Genomic DNA, 16,129 nt, shown 5'->3' with positions numbered 1-16,129 from the left:
TCATCTATCTATCTATCATCTGTCTATCTATCTATCTATCTATCTATCTATTATCTATCTATCTATCTATCTATCTATCTATCTATCTGTCTGTCTGTCTGTCTGTATCTATCTATATCTATTTATCTATCTATCTGGTATATGCACCATTGCTCTATATGGATATCTATCCATTATTTATCTATATATATATATATCTATCTATCATCTATCTATCTATCCATCTATCTGTAATATGCACCATTACTGTAAATTGATATCTATATATCTATCTATCTGTAATATGCACCATTACTGTAACTATCTATCTATCTATCTATTATATAGCTATCTGTAATATACACTATTACCGTCTCTCTCTCTGTGTCTCTATTATATGCACACCTTAATATTTATCACCTCTCAGGCTGTATGAATGTATCAATAAAAGATGATAATGTACAGAGAATAAATTGTGGTTGAGTATATAAAAATGTAACGGATTAGCCCTATCCTAATGGTTGTTACTTTCTCCTGTGACTCAGTATGGAATAGTTAGCTAGCCATGGCTTGTGAGAGGTGTGTAGTTGTGATTTTTCAGTTAGTTAAGTAGTTAGCTGGTTAGATTTAGCTGTTACTGTACAGCTTCTACCCATGATCCAATAAAAACCACACAATGATATCACAAATATCCCACAGAACAAGGGTAATTTCATTAAATATTTCTGTCCCCGTGGGGCCATCTCAACTCTTATCTACAAGCCCAGTTCATTCTCCTCTACGGAACCGATTTTCTTTTCTATTTAGGTTAGAGGGTATAGGGGGGAAGGTAATGGAACATTATTTGCAATGCAAATAACAAATTTGCCTTTGTGTGAATTTAATATGGGCTTTGCGAATGCGGAAACTGTAGAGCGACCACTTCCAACAGTGGAAGAAAATGTGAGAATTTGTGAGCATATTTTTTCCGTTTGCGACTTTTATTACATTCCCCCAATAGTCTTTTAAAAGGGAACCGCTCTGCAGAGCCACCTGCTGCTCCATTGCGGCATTGCAAGCAGATGCAAGTTCTGTCAGTGTAAGGGGCTGATTTACTAATCCACGAATCCGAATGAGAAAAATTCGGACTGGAAAACTAACATTTTGCAACTTTTTCGTATTTTTTGCTATTTTTTCGTCGCCGTTACGAATTGTCGCGACTTTTTCATAACCATTACGACTTGAGCAAATTGTCACAACTTTTTCATAGCCATTACAAATTTTGTGAATTGTCGCGACTTTTCATAGCCATTATGACTTTCGTGAATTGTCGCGACTTTTTCATAGCCATTACGACTTTCTCGAATTGTCGCAACCTTTTCGTATTGAGCGCTCAAAAAATTCGCAACAATTCGCGAAAAAGTCGCAAAATACCGATCATTACGAAAAAAAATGCATTCGGACGCTTTTCGGACGTTTGTGGACTAGTAAATGTGCCCCATAGAGTATGCAAGGCATTGTGGGAATTTGCGTCGAGGTTGGAGGGGACTGACTGCTGCTGCATTGCGTAGTGCATGTATGGAATGCATGGAAAGTTGTTACATGGATTTTTTTTATTTATGTTCTTTGTCTCTGTTCGCTTACCTTCATTAAATAATTAATACATTTAAAAAATGTATAAAATATAATCCATTACCTGATACTCTTCAAAGGTGGTAATGTAATGTGTGTATACATTGCACAGCCCGGAGAGCACAACCTGCACGTCTTGGGTTCCAGCCGGGTCCAGTACCTAGAATAGAAACAAATGGAGCACAGACCAGAATGTTTGATGAGAAAAGTCTCTCTTGGACTTGGACTGTATCATGGTAGGAAGAGGTCTCTGTGCCATAGTGGTGATCAGACTATAGGACACTTATAAGAACTGGGCAAGGGCTATGGATCCCATGCTGGTGAGTTCTGTATAAACAACCTGCCGCAGCTCACATAAAACGTACCTTTTGCACATCTTCTCTCAGTCGTCTTCCCGACATGGTTCTGTTAAGGAAATACATGTATGTTATTGTGAGCTCTAAGTACAGGGCACTGTGGGCCCATATGAACTAATGCTCTTGCCAGGCACCATCAATAACATTAGAAAAGACTCTCTGAATTCAGTTTGTCATCGCTTTTCCTATTGGCCAAATATGAATATCGCTGAATTGATCACAGGCTATAAATGTTTATTCCCCATGTTATCTGTGTGTTCTGTATCCTACCTTAAATTGTATCTAGAATATTTACTGACGCCACCAAACTACCCCTTCTGGAAATATAGCCGCCAAATGCTTTCTGTATTGCATCTCCTGACTCTATTGGATCTATTGGCTATTTACTGTGTCTACTGTCTCTACTATAGACATTGTACTGACTGTCTATGTAATGTACAGCTTGTATGTGTATAGCTGCTGTCTCTGAAGTCTTTAAAGGAACACTATCATGGGAAAACATGGTTTTTTCCAAACCCATCAGTTAATAGAGCTTCTCCAGCAGAATCCTGCATTGTAATCTGTTTTCCCCATGGGGCTAGCCATATTCTTCATTTCCCAGGGTGCCACAGCCATGTGACCTGTGCTCTGATAAACTTCACTCACACTTTACTGCTGCGCTGCAAGTTGGAGTGATATCCCCCCCCCCTCACCCCCAGCAGCCGATCAGCAGAACAATGGGAAGGGAGCAAGATAGCAGCTCCCAGTAGGTATCAGAATAGCACTCAATAGTAAGAAATCCAAGTCCGGCTTGGGACTCCTCCAGTTACATGGGAGTATGAGAAACAATAGGTTAGCTGAAAGCAGATCTAATGTGTAGCGCTGGCTCCTTCTGAAAGCTCAGACTCAGGCACACTTTACTGCTGCGCTGCAAGTTGGAGTGATATCCTCCCCCTCCCACCCCCCCAGCAGCCTATCAGCAGAACAATGGGAAGGGAGCAAGATAGCAGCTCCCAGTAGGTATCTGAATAGCACTCAATAGTAAGAAAGCCAAGTCCGGCTTGGGACTCCTCCAGTTACATGGAAGTAGGAGAAACAATAGGTTAGCTGAAAGCAGTTCTAATGTGTAGCGCTGGGTCCTTCTGAAAGCTCGGACTCAGGCACACTTTACTGCTGCGCTGCAAGTTGGAGTGATATCCCCCCTCCCCCCAGCAGCCGATCAGCAGAACAATGGGAAGGGAGCAAGATAGCAGCTCCCAGTAGGTATCAGAATAGCACTCAATAGTAAGAAATCCAAGTCCGGCTTGGGACTCCTCCAGTTACATGGGAGTAGGAGAAACAATAGGTTAGCTGAAAGCAGTTCTAATGTGTAGCGCTGGCTGAAAGCTCAGACTCAGGCACAATGCACTGAGATGGCGCCTACACACCAATATTACAGCTACAAATACATTTGTTGGTTCAAGAATACATTTTAAATGGCAGAGGGAATTACTTGCTGTGTAACAGTGTCATTTAGAGATAAAAAGTACCCCATAAAAATCATGACAGTGTCCCTTAAATGTATCTACTATATCTATTGATGTTATCCCCTGTATCTAGTTACAGTCCAGTTGTATCCCCTATGTATAATCTACATCTACTGTGAGTAATACAGCTACTCTCTCTGTCTCGCCGTTCCTATAGCTCAAACAATTAACCCAATTCATATCTGTATTCTAGAAAATCCAGTGAATCTTTGGTACCCATTTACAGTGTGCAGTATTAACCCATATACAAACAGGACCATAGACAGAATGGGATTAAATTATCATTGATTAAATAGGTAAGTGACCCTTTGAGATCACATTGATACGTACGTAAACTCTCCCGGAACCGCAAGCATCGCAAGGGACCCAATGGTGAACATCTGAACGTCAACTATGGTGGGATGCCATGGTAACGGCCGAGACATCTGCAAGTAGAGAGACTGCTCACAGAGACCCCATAAATACTGATACACACCCAGCCCAATAGAGAGCGGTGGGGGGGGGCACGGGAAAGGAAAGGGTGAATTTGTAGATGGACACACGGAGCAGGCAAGATTAGATAAATAAATATATACATAAATAAAGCAATAGCTGGAGGCATGTAGTGACAAATACGGTGCGGTACCTCTCCTGTGTTTATCAGGATGGGTTTGGGACTGTGGCACTCCTGGGTTTCATTGGATGGAACTCCCAGAATAGCATCACGAATCCCATCCCAAAACGGGTCCCCTTCCACGGCTCCTGTTATAATACATAGGCGACAAGTGGCATTTTTGTAAGTGCGGTACATACATCTATGGGGCATATCATTCATATATCAGAATACTGGAATATTCCAAGAATTGTTTGGGGGTAATACTGCAGAACCCTACTGCTGCCCTCTGTAGGACAGTGGGTGATAGTGAAGCTGTAGCGCAGGACTAGGGTTCATAATGTAGCACTCTAACTGCTGCCCTCTGCAGGTCAGTGGTTAGAACAGCAGCCATCTATAGGCAAGTGGGTAACACATTGCAGCGTTCTATAGGTCAGTGGGTAATATTGTCGCCCCCTACTGGATAGTGAGTAACACTGCTACGTTCTATAGGAGAGTGGGTAATATTGTCGCCCTCAACTGGATAGTGAGTAGTAGTGCTGCGTTCTATAGGTCAGCGGGTAATATTGTCGCCCCCTACTGGATAGTGAGTAACAGTGCTGCGTTCTGTAGGAGAGTGGGTAATATTGTCGCCCTCTACTGGATAGTGAGTAACAGTGCTGCATTCTATAGGAGAGTGGGTAATATTGTCGCCCTCTACTGGATAGTGAGTAACAGTGCTGCGTTCTATAGGTCAGCGGGTAATATTGTCGTCCTCTACTGGATAGTGAGTAACAGTGCTGCGTTCTGTAGGAGAGTGGGTAATATTGTCGCCCCCTACTGGATAGTGAGTAACAGTGCTGCGTTCTATAGGAGAGTGGGTAATATTGTCGCCCTCTACTGGATAGTGAGTAACAGTGCTGCGTTCTGTAGGAGAGTGGGTAATATTGTCGCCCTCTACTGGATAGTGAGTAACAGTGCTGCGTTCTGTAGGAGAGTGGGTAATATTGTCGCCCTCTACTGGATAGTGAGTAACAGTGCTGCGTTCTGTAGGAGAGTGGGTAATATTGTCGCCCTCTACTGGATAGTGAGTAACAGTGCTGCGTTCTGTAGGAGAGTGGGTAATATTGTCGCCCCCTACTGGATAGTGAGTAACAGTGCTGCGTTCTGTAGGAGAGTGGGTAATATTGTCGCCCCCTACTGGATAGTGGGTAACAGTGCTGCATTCTATAGGAGCGTGGGTAATATTGTCGCCCTCTACTGGATAGTGAACAGGCTGCGTTCTAGGAGTGGTAATTGTCGCCCTCTACTGGATAGTGAGTAACAGTGCTGCGTTCTGTAGGAGAGTGGGTAATATTGTCGCCCTCTACTGGATAGTGAGTAACAGTGCTGCGTTCTGTAGGAGAGTGGGTAATATTGTCGCCCCCTACTGGATAGTGAGTAACAGTGCTGCGTTCTGTAGGAGAGTGGGGTAATATTGTCGCCCCTACTGGATAGTGGGTAACAGTGCTGCATTCTATAGGAGCGGTGGGTAATATTGTCGCCCTCTACTGGAAGTGAGTAACAGTGCTGCGTTCTGTAGGAGAGTGGGTAATATTGTCGGCCCTCTATCTGGATAGTGAGTAACAGTGCTGCGTTCTGTAGGAGAGTGGGTAATATTGTCGCCCTCTAACTGGATAGTGAGTAACAGTGCTGCGTTTGTAGGAGAGTGGGTAATATTGTCGCCCTCTACTGGATAGTGAGTAACAGTGCTGCGTTCTGTAGGAGAGTGGGTAATATTGTCGCCCTCTACTGGATAGTGAGTAACAGTGCTGCGTTCTGTAGGAGAGTGGGTAATATTGTCGCCCTCTACTGGATAGTGAGTAACAGTGCTGCGTTCTGTAGGAGAGTGGGTAATATTGTCGCCCCCTACTGGATAGTGAGTAACAGTGCTGCGTTCTGTAGGAGAGTGGGTAATATTGTCGCCCCTACTGGATAGTGGGTAACAGTGCTGCATTCTATAGGAGCGTGGGTAATATTGTCGCCCTCTACTGGATAGTGAGTAACAGTGCTGCGTTCTGTAGGAGAGTGGGTAATATTGTCGCCCTCTACTGGATAGTGAGTAACAGTGCTGCGTTCTGTAGGAGAGTGGGTAATACTGCAGAGCTCTCAGTCAGTGTGGCTAATCTAGACTGTGGGGAAGTACAAAGTAAAACCAAATCCATCCTTACCTTGGGTGAAGTTGATTAATCCAGGTCCATCAATGGTCCCAGCAGCAAAGCTGTAGCCCAGGGCAGGCTTGCAGGTTGTTGCCTTTATGGGAGAAAGAAACACACATTCTATCCCTTTTAGTTAAATATTAGCAATAAATTACCAGTCATATAAATGTCACATTGTGCTGTTTGGTGGCAGAGACAGAGCTGCACAGATTAGCAGCCACAGAATAAGGAATCATTTTATGTTAAAGGGAAACTAGCCATTTACCTTTTTATTTAGTATTTGTCTAATGGAGATATTAAGGGGTGCAGTGATTATTATTGCTGGGGGTTACTCACAATGGGAACAACAAGGTATGCCCCTAGCCCTTCTTGGAAAGGTTAAGGGGACCTAAAATGGATTAGCTGGGGGTTCCCGTAATTTCCATTTATGCCCCAGGGACACAACATGGAGTCCCTATAAGTGAGGTGACATGACCGCCCTGTATGTGGGCAGAATTAGTGCCAATACTTACAGAGTGAGTCCCATTCAGCTGCACGGTCACGTTGCTCATATCCACCCACTGATGAGCAAAATCCACCCTTTTCTCAAGTTCCCTGGAAGAGTTACTGAACAGCTCCTGATAGGAAAAGCAGAGAAAGATATCAGTGTATTAGTATCATTATCATCATTGGCATCACTGTATAGGAATGCAACAGCTTCCAGCAGCCTATGGTTACATTGTGGCGTCATTGCCTGTAGGAACCCAAATACAGGGAGCTTTGTTCCTCAGCCCGTGACTACATTGTAGCATCATTGTGAGAAAGCAAATATGGAGTATAATTAGTTGTATAATTTAGCTGGTATCATTTAGTTGGGACAAACAACACCCAGCTACATTATAGGGTCTGATCCTTCCAAATGTATAATTCCCACCCATAGTGCATTGTATAAGGAAGCGATACATCATCAGGCCAAACCAATCCCAGGCAGGAGAAACCTACTGGACTGGGAAATGCTATTCCATTCAGCTCTTCAGGCTTGACAATAGGCCTATAGAAACCCAATCCTACGCCCTACAGACCAGTCACGTCCTGCACACACCCAGGATGATGCCGACCCATAACAAGGATGATAAAATAAGACATAAAGCCCAAAATAGAATGTACTTACCTTAGCCTTCTGGAAAATGTGTTCCCCAATTATTTTGGTATTTTCAAACATATCATTTCCAGGTCCCAGTGCAACGCACGTTGATACCTGTGAAAGAAATCTGTTTATAATGTGATCGTGGGAAGCATTTCAGAGGTTTCTTGTACCTTGTACCACATGGTTCATGGCCCGCTAGGAAAGCCGGTATCTCGAAGCAACCAAAAATAATAGGGCCAATCAGGGCATTCCGATATTCCCATGTGGTGTGTGGCCATCACAGTGTGCAGAGTACCAGTATATACATACACATCAGTTACCCCAGTGATCCCCAACCAGTGGCTCAGGGGCAACATGTTGCTCCCCAACCCCTTGGGTGTTGCTCTCAGTGCCCCCAAACCAGGGAGTTATTTTTGAATTCCTGACTTGGGGGCAAGTTTTGGTTGGATAAAAACAAGATTTCCTACCAAATAAAGCCCCTGTAAGCTGATAGGGTGCATAGAGGCCCCTAATAGCCAATCACAGCCCTTATTTGTCTCCTCTATGAACTTTTATGGTGCTTGTGTTGCTCCCCAAGTCTTTTTACATTTGACTGTGGCTCCCGAGTAAGAAAGGTTGGGGGGCCCTGTGTTACCCTATAGGTCAGGACATTGTGCATTGTGGGTTTTGATGGGGAAGGTGGTACTGAATGCACCAGGAAGGTTTTAGGGAGACTTTGACTTATAATGCTGACCAACTGAATGACACAACTGTCAATGCCACGATGCCAATAAACCAAACCCATGTTTACTTACCCCTCCAATGGGGCAGGTGCTGCCTGGATTGTCACATGAGTCCCCTGTGTTTATGCACCAAGGCCCCTTGGTATTTGGCGATACATCCCCATGATTGGATGTTGTAAAGGCAGCAACAAATGGTCCCTGTAACATAAAACCAAGTCACAAAAGTCACATTTATGTTTAATGAAATGCACAAATAGGGAGATTTTAAACCGATTTGCTCTGTGGTGCGTTGCTATGCTCTCCACCTCTCAACAATGCATCAGCTGATCTCATGTGTCCCCCACTCCAGTGAAGCAGTTATTGGTCTAGGGCAAGTGGAATAATCCAACATAAAAGCAAGCATTTGATTGGTTGGTAAAGGTTAAAACAACCCAATCTTAAGTATTTGGTGGGTACATTGTACCACATGGCCACAGAGTGGGGGAAACACCTCTTCTGTATGGAACTGCCCATGCCAGCAATACGGGCACGGCTACATAGTGTGGCCTGAACAAAAGGACCTTTGGCTTTTGCTGGTACAGATATGGGACCTGTTATCCAGAATGCTCGGGAACTGGGGTTTTCCGGATAAGGGATCTTTCTGTAATTTGGATCTCTATACTATAATTCTACTAAAAATCATTTAAACATTAAAGAAAACCAATAGGGCTGTTCTGCCCCCAATAAGGGGTAATTATATCTTAGTTGGGATCAAGTACAGGTACTGTTTTATTATTACAGAGAAAAGGGAATCATTTAACCATGAAATAAACCCAATAGGGCTGTTCTGCCCCCAATAAGGGGTAATTATATCTTAGTTGGGATCAAGTACAGGTACTGTTTTATTATTACAGAGAAAAGGGAATCATTTAACCATGAAATAAACCCAATAGGGCTGTTCTGCCCCCAATAAGGGGTAATTATATCTTAGTTGGGATCAAGTACAGGTACTGTTTTATTATTACAGAGAAAAGGGAATCATTTAACCATGAAATAAACCCAATAGGGCTGTTCTGCCCCAATAAGGGGTAATTATATCTTAGTTGGGATCAAGTACAGGTACTGTTTTATTATTACAGAGAAAAGGGAATCATTTAACCATTAAATAAACCCAATAGGGCTGTTCTGCCCCAATAAGGGGTAATTATATCTTAGTTGGGATCAAGTACAGGTACTGTTTTATTATTACAGAGAAAAGGGAATCATTTAACCATTAAATAAACCCAATAGGGCTGTTCTGCCCCCAATAAGGGGTAATTATATCTTAGTTGGGATCAAGTACAGGTACTGTTTTATTATTACAGAGAAAAGGGAATCATTTAACCATGAAATAAAACCATGAAATAAACCCAATAGGACTGTTCTGCCCCCACTAATTATATCTTAGTTTTATTATTACAGAGAAAAAGGAAATCATATTTAAAAATTCCAGTTATTTGATTATAATGGAGTCTACGGGAGATGGCCTTCCCGTAATTCAGACCTTTCTGGATAATTGGTTTCCAGATAATGGATCCTATACCTGTATATGGCCAATGATCCCCGTAATATTGCCATCCCATCAGGCATATGTGCAGCCAACAAGCTTTTCCCTTCTGGATTCCAATAATGAACAAAGTACCCACCTCACCGGGCAAGTATCCACTATTCTTTTCTTGCTCAAACAGGTAGGAGGCATAGCCCAGGTTGTCGCTGCTAATCAGGTGGTTGACGTTGGGCATGCTGACTGCGTGAACTGCAAACCAACTGCAAGTAACAAGGAAGGTAATAAAAGTAGTGGACACAGTGACAGAAGGTACTGAATACATGGCTGGCTGAAGCCGTTTGGGTGTTTTACTCCAACAACACCTGGAGATCCAGAGATATAAAGCATAGTTTTTAGCCCTTTACCTGATTATTCCCATGTCCTGGTTGTGCATATCTACCATCTTCAGGACCACCATGTCTTTGTCTGTGTTGGATGGGTACCTGCATGCAGAAGGAGGAGAAATAAATGAGACATTGTTGCTATCAGGGGATAGAGTTAGGGGCAAAGAGTCCACTGAGTATTACTGGAAGGCTAAGGGAAGTCTAAGAGAAAACTGAATGTATCTCAGGGTTGTCCAACCTCTGTCCCCCCAGTTATTGCTGAAGCACAAACCCCAGGTTCCCCTAACAACCTTTGATTATAGGTTCCCAATAGATGAAGGACTACAGGTTTGATACCCATGATGTATATACTATGGATGTTTAACTATCAAGGTTTGTCTTGCTTAGGACACTTGTAATTGTGAGAGCTTGGGACAAACAACCTCTGCAAATTCTACATAAGGTTATTTAGTTGATAAACACCATCCAATATTGGGTAATAACCTGGCCACCCTTAGTGAAAGTGACTCATTGGTCCTTTCATGAAGCCAATATAGTATCAATATCTGGTTGGGACTTGGCCACTAGGTTTGGAAATCTTGTCTGTGAACCTTCAGTCTGGGAATTGGAAATAGTCTTCTCCTGATGGGCAACCATGGCAATGGAGGGGATGTTAGCTTGGAAGGCCTCCTTTCACTTATTCATGTTGTTACAGGATCACTGGAAATCGTTTTTTGCACTTTTATCTATAATTGGTATTTTGTAAATAAACAAATCACTGTCTGTTTATTAGGAAGAAGGAATCGATCGCATTTTTGATTGCAGGACCGAGGATCCATTATTTGTCTGTTATTTGGGCTTCAGTTTAAATAAAAAGGATGAGGGCTTCAATTCCAGCATATGTATCTAACACACAATTCCTTCTCCCTGGGAGTTCCTGAGTCGTGTCCGCCCATGGCTGGTAACTCTGCTCCCACTGCCCATTGGAAATATTTAGGTTGTGAAGCTTCAAGAGTTCCTTCAAGACCTCTATTTTAACGCAGATCCTTACCTGAGCCTCTCTGACTCTGGGTTCTGGAGATAGGAGCTGGGACTGCGGTTAAGTTGACTGTTCTCGACTGTGCCTTTATTCAGAAAAATCCTACCCCTCTTCATGTTTTGATGGGCTTGATCAATGCTCTAGAATTGGGATGGATGAATGAATATCATTGGTTGATCCTAGAATTAGTCCCTTCCCAGCTGCGGCCTAACTGCAAGCACCAATCAAACCACAGTAGTTCCAGCTTCAATATCATTCTGATGAGAAACATTTCCCATGTCCCATTCTTGTCTGTTGCTACCTGTACCCACTGGTTGAATGCTTACAGGTATGTGTATTAAAAATAACTGAATAATGGTAATAAAAACAATGACTGCACCTTGACAATCCCATTCACAATGGCGTCAGTGGCTGGTCTGATAAATCCCTTGCCCGTCAACATGAAGGTGGTATACTGGAAATACCCCGCAGGCCCCGAGTGGGTGTGGGTGCCACTCAGTATGACGTTCTCTTGTCTGTAGAGATTCCCATATTTGGCTTTCAGCTTTTCCATTACCTACCAGAAAAGAAAGAGACGACTCAAATGATGCTGTACCCCCATACTGTAATGGAACATAACCCCACAGTAAGTTAATTTTTGGTATAAGGGAAGTTTTATTCTCACCTCCAGGCGGACTCTTTGGGACACCATCCCTATATCAGCACTGACGTACACCAACCGCTTGGAATTATCCGGCTCTGCTATAATGAAGGCACGGCTGTACTGCCGGGTGTGGATTCCTCCGGCCAGTTGGTCACTACTAGCATATCCCATCTGGGGAATAAATGCACAAAAATGCAATGCATGGCATGGATATATCTGGAATCTAAATGAACACATTGGTATCCAAATGGCACAAGGATATCAAAGTAATTGCTCTGGGAGGCTTATATGAGTTACCTACTGAGGGAAGCCATGTTTCTTGGTTACTGCCCATTGTACCTACCAAGGGGACATCCGCCAAAAGGCCGGTGCAGTCCGCTCTGCCAACACCAATGAGAGAGGCATCTGGGAAGGGATCAGAGGTTGATGGCGATGGTTTTGTGGTTGTTGTTAGGGACGGTTTTGTGGTGGTGGTTGTTGGTTTTGCTGTAGATTGGGTCGTTAGTGGGCGGGGAGTTGTTGTACTTTGATCTAAAGAAAACAATTATGAAAATTAATTCATTTTATAATTCCGCGTGTTCTGAAACTGCTGATTGCTAAATGCATCTTTAGACTTAGCCATAAACTAGCTTTCCATTTATATTCAATGCCTTAATTGTGGCAAATGGGTTTGTTGCCTTTATCTCAGCACAACTGGAATGAGCAGTAATGATTGTTCTTAGCATAATTCCTATATGACTATTAGTGGATCTTTTATTTACCATTATAATCCCTCTGCAGGATGAAGAGAGCAGCGATGAGCCCAGCAGACACGCACACGCTCAGTACAAACAGAACGATCAGAGTCACCTCCAAACTGCTGAACGTCTTCTTCTTCCCCATCTCTAATGTTCTCAGCCCTGCAGGAAAGGGATCATATGGACATTTAATAATTACGTACCAACTCCAGTCACTCTCCTAGAGTTTGTGCTTCTCAACTAAACCTGAGTGACTTGTGTTCCCTGATCATCTCAACAACTATATCTATACGCTCTCAAAAGCAGGGTTCCCAAACTATGGGACCGCCTCCTGGGGAGATTTCAGGCCCAGGGTTATTTTAAGCCCTTGGTACCCCTGGAACTATAGCGGGGTGACTGTTACCCCAATGTTTCTATATATCTGTAACCTTGTTATGGGATAAGGGGGCCCAGCCTGAAGGCCAGTTAGGGGGGGATTTGGGGTGAGTGCTTATTTGTGCCCTGGGCACCCCTGGAACTATAGCGGGGTGACTGTTACCCCAATGTTTCTATATATCTGTAACCTTGTTATGGGCTAAGGGGACCCAGCCTGAAGGCCAGTTGGGGGGGATTTGGGGTGAGAGCTTATTTGTGCCCTGGGTACCCCTGGAACTATAGTGGGGTGACTGTTACCCCAATGTTTCTATATATCTGTAACCTTGTTATGGGCTAAGGGGGCCCAGCCTGAAGGCCAGTTAGGGGGGGATTTGGGGTGAGTGCTTATTTGTGCCCTGGGTACCCCTGGAACTATAGCGGGGTGACTGTTACCCCAATGTTTCTATATATCTGTAACCTTGTTATGGGCTAAGGGGGCCCAGCCTGAAGGCCAGTTAGGGGGGGATTTGGGGTGAGTGCTTATTTGTGCCCTGGGTACCCCTGGAACTATAGCAGGGTGACTGTTACCCCAATGTTTCTATATATCTATAACCTTGTTATGGGCTAAGGGGGCCCAGCCTGAAGGCCAGTTAGGGGGGATTTGGGGCGAGTGCTTATTTGTGCCCTGGGTACCCCTGGAACTATAGCAGGGTGACTGTTACCCCAATGTTTCTATATATCTGTAACCTTGTTATGGGCTAAGGGGGCCCAGCCTGAAGGCCAGTTAGGGGGGGATTTGGGGTGAGTGCTTATTTGTGCCCTGGGTACCCCTGGAACTATAGCAGGGTGACTGTTACCCCAATGTTTCTATATATCTGTAACCTTGTTATGGGCTAAGGGGGCCCAGCCTGAAGGCCAGTTAGGGGGGGATTTGGGGTGAGTGCTTATTTGTGCCTTGGGTAATCGTACCCCCAAGTAAACATTTGCCTAAGGGCCCTTCTAAACTGAGTAAGAAAAAAATGGGGTATTAAGTTAGATGCAAAATATCAGACTGGCTTAAACAGAGAATGAAAATGACATTTCTGCAAAGAAGAAAACAAATCTCAAATTATTTTTTGAGGTTTGAACCTTTGGCGTGAGAGCAGGGAAAATGCCGAGTTTCTCTGCGGAGAAACCAGTTAATGGAATCTTCCTTTTTAATAGACCCGCATCATGTAATGTAAGTATTGATGGTTGGTTGACTCAAAAGAGACTAGAACACATGAGAGAGCGCAAATGCCCAGATTTGGTGCTTTTTTTTTTTAATCCAGTGTTTTATTAATCCAGAGCCCTCCAACCAGGCTGCTAGGGCACATAATCCCCTGTAGGCTTCTTGTTATAGGAACATAACACAATAGGAGGACTATGGAAGATTATATAGAAAATTGACACATATAGTAGCCCGGGGCTAATTATTATATCTCTTTGGTATCTGTTCTTATGGAGCACCTACATTACGTACAGGAGGTTTCCTTTCCATGTCTGGCTGTACCCAGCAGCAGCAGTAGGAATATTGGAACAAACGCTAAAGGAGTAGAGAGCTGAGCGAGATTCAGACAATAATTGCTATTTGAAAGCAAATCAAATGAGAAATACAATTAGAGAGTGATTTGTTTAAAGCAGCCAGGCACCATTCTGCCCCCCCCTCTCTGTGCCACTGCGCCCAGTCAGAGCCAAGATGCCAAGCAAAGGAATAAAAGAATTACGGTATTTTTCAAATCAATGCGAATGACGGCGCCTGGCAGTGAATAATAGCGGCGTTATGATCAGCCCTAATGTTTGGCCTCAGTCACTGCAGGCAACACAGAATAAACAGTGGGGGGGGGAATAGGAGCTAAAGAAATCTCAGGGCTATTATGGCACCCAGGGCTCTGATGGCAGAATTATAGTGCAGACAGAATGGGCACCAAGGGATTTGTTAGGGGCAAACTGAAGGGTGTCATAGGGTGTCCCAGCCCATACAAGCCCCCCTATATCTCCTTGCCCCCCTGCAGTCACCGGTCCTGCTTCTTCTATAGTTACACCCCTGGAAATGTGTAGTTATATACGTAGCAATTAATATATACTTAATTATTGTTATTGTTGAGTCAGGCCGCTGACCGAATCACCTAAAACCTGCCATACATGCTCCAACCAGACTGTCCGGCCACCTGGGTATGAATGCCCAGTCAGGGGGTTCCTTTACTGTATTAATCCTTTATTTATATTGCACAGACCCTGCCCCTGAGGAGCTTACAATCTAAGGTTCTGTCAAGGTGAATCAAAAATGGGTCTTATTTTAGTTGTAACCATATTAGAAGGAAATCCACAGAGTTATGAGGAATTCTTACCTGATTCCCTGGAATATTATTGTAGTGTCCCAACTATATATATATATATCCCCAATATTCACTCCATGGAGCTGTCGCCTTGTGTGCAGCCTGGCCAAGCCCTGGAATCAAAGTGGAATCAGTCTGCGCTGCTGTTTCTTAATGTTCCTTTATTGCTGCTGTTATTAACCCTTCCAAGTGATAAGAACCCGGCGCTTGTGACTCAGAGTTCAAACCTCCTGCTGTTTCCAGTAACTAATATCCACTTATGTTCAACATCAGCAAAAGAAATATGATTTCTACTGAATCTCTGTTGTGCCCTTATGACTATGGTTTTTCCCTTACTGCCCCCCCCCCCTTTACTCTTATTAGTATTAGCAGGTATATAGGCCACTGTTACCTTTATCTTTCTCTTACAGATAAGGAGGAGTTCTTTATACAGGAGGTTTCATTGTGAGTGAGAGATGATTAAGAAGGCGCTAACCAAAGAGGTGGGATCAAGTGTAAACTGAAAATGGCCTTCAGGGTCAATGTTCTGTATTATTTGGGCAGCAAAGCCTCGTGTAAAGGCTCCATCGCACCTCGGTCTTTGTTGTTTACAAGTAGTCAAACGTGGGTGTGTCCTAGCACTCCAATGGCTGTTGCCTGTTTTGGTAAATGGGGCCATAAATGGAACTTTCCGTAGCTGGGAAATCTACCCAGGATTCCCAGGCAATGCCTATTTTTCCCAAGTGTTCTCCCCAGTGATGTTGTGGAGGCAGCAGTATAATAAAATAATATGGATCATTCATCCCGCTATGTGCTCTGATCCTCAGTGAAGGTCTAACCATAAAGCAAGGCAGTACTTCTGAGGAAGAAGTTGTTTTCCAGAGAGAAAATAGTTTTTTGCCAAAGAGGAAGTAGCTGTTTGTCAGAGAGGAAGTAGCTGTTTGTCAGAGAGGAAGTAACTGTTTGTCAGAGAGAAAGTAGCTGTTTGTCAGAGAGGATGAAGCTATTTTCCAGAGAGGATATAGTTGTTTGCCAAAGAGGAAGTAGCTGTTTGTCAGAGAGGAA

At 43.6% G+C, this 16,129-nt stretch overlaps 1 protein-coding gene and 1 long non-coding RNA gene across 2 annotated transcripts in view; one reads left to right on the top strand and one right to left on the bottom strand.

The window, feature by feature from the left end:
* Window positions 1–15,124, bottom strand: part of asah2 (N-acylsphingosine amidohydrolase (non-lysosomal ceramidase) 2) — a 21,596-nt gene extending 6,472 nt beyond the window's left edge. Inside the window, 16 exon segments of the mRNA NM_001130358.1 lie at window positions 1,655–1,750; window positions 1,956–1,995; window positions 3,782–3,876; window positions 4,077–4,192; window positions 6,233–6,314; window positions 6,733–6,837; window positions 7,371–7,457; window positions 8,141–8,266; window positions 9,733–9,853; window positions 9,998–10,075; window positions 11,007–11,134; window positions 11,374–11,550; window positions 11,659–11,808; window positions 11,981–12,168; window positions 12,399–12,536; window positions 15,098–15,124. Coding sequence (NP_001123830.1) covers window positions 1,655–1,750; window positions 1,956–1,995; window positions 3,782–3,876; window positions 4,077–4,192; window positions 6,233–6,314; window positions 6,733–6,837; window positions 7,371–7,457; window positions 8,141–8,266; window positions 9,733–9,853; window positions 9,998–10,075; window positions 11,007–11,134; window positions 11,374–11,550; window positions 11,659–11,808; window positions 11,981–12,168; window positions 12,399–12,519 — 1,710 coding nt within the window. The 5' untranslated portion in view covers window positions 12,520–12,536; window positions 15,098–15,124.
* Window positions 3,489–12,585, top strand: LOC116412316. Its single transcript, XR_004223663.1, has 2 exons — window positions 3,489–3,747; window positions 12,418–12,585. It is a non-coding gene; the product is annotated as an uncharacterized LOC116412316 (long non-coding RNA).
* Window positions 15,125–16,129: the final 1,005 nt, after the last annotated feature.

The sequence above is a fragment of the Xenopus tropicalis genome, chromosome 7 (assembly GCF_000004195.4).
Source record: "Xenopus tropicalis strain Nigerian chromosome 7, UCB_Xtro_10.0, whole genome shotgun sequence".
NCBI lineage: Eukaryota > Metazoa > Chordata > Amphibia > Anura > Pipidae > Xenopus > Xenopus tropicalis.
Note: the sequence above shows the minus strand (reverse complement) of the source record. Positions and strands in the feature narration are given on the sequence as shown.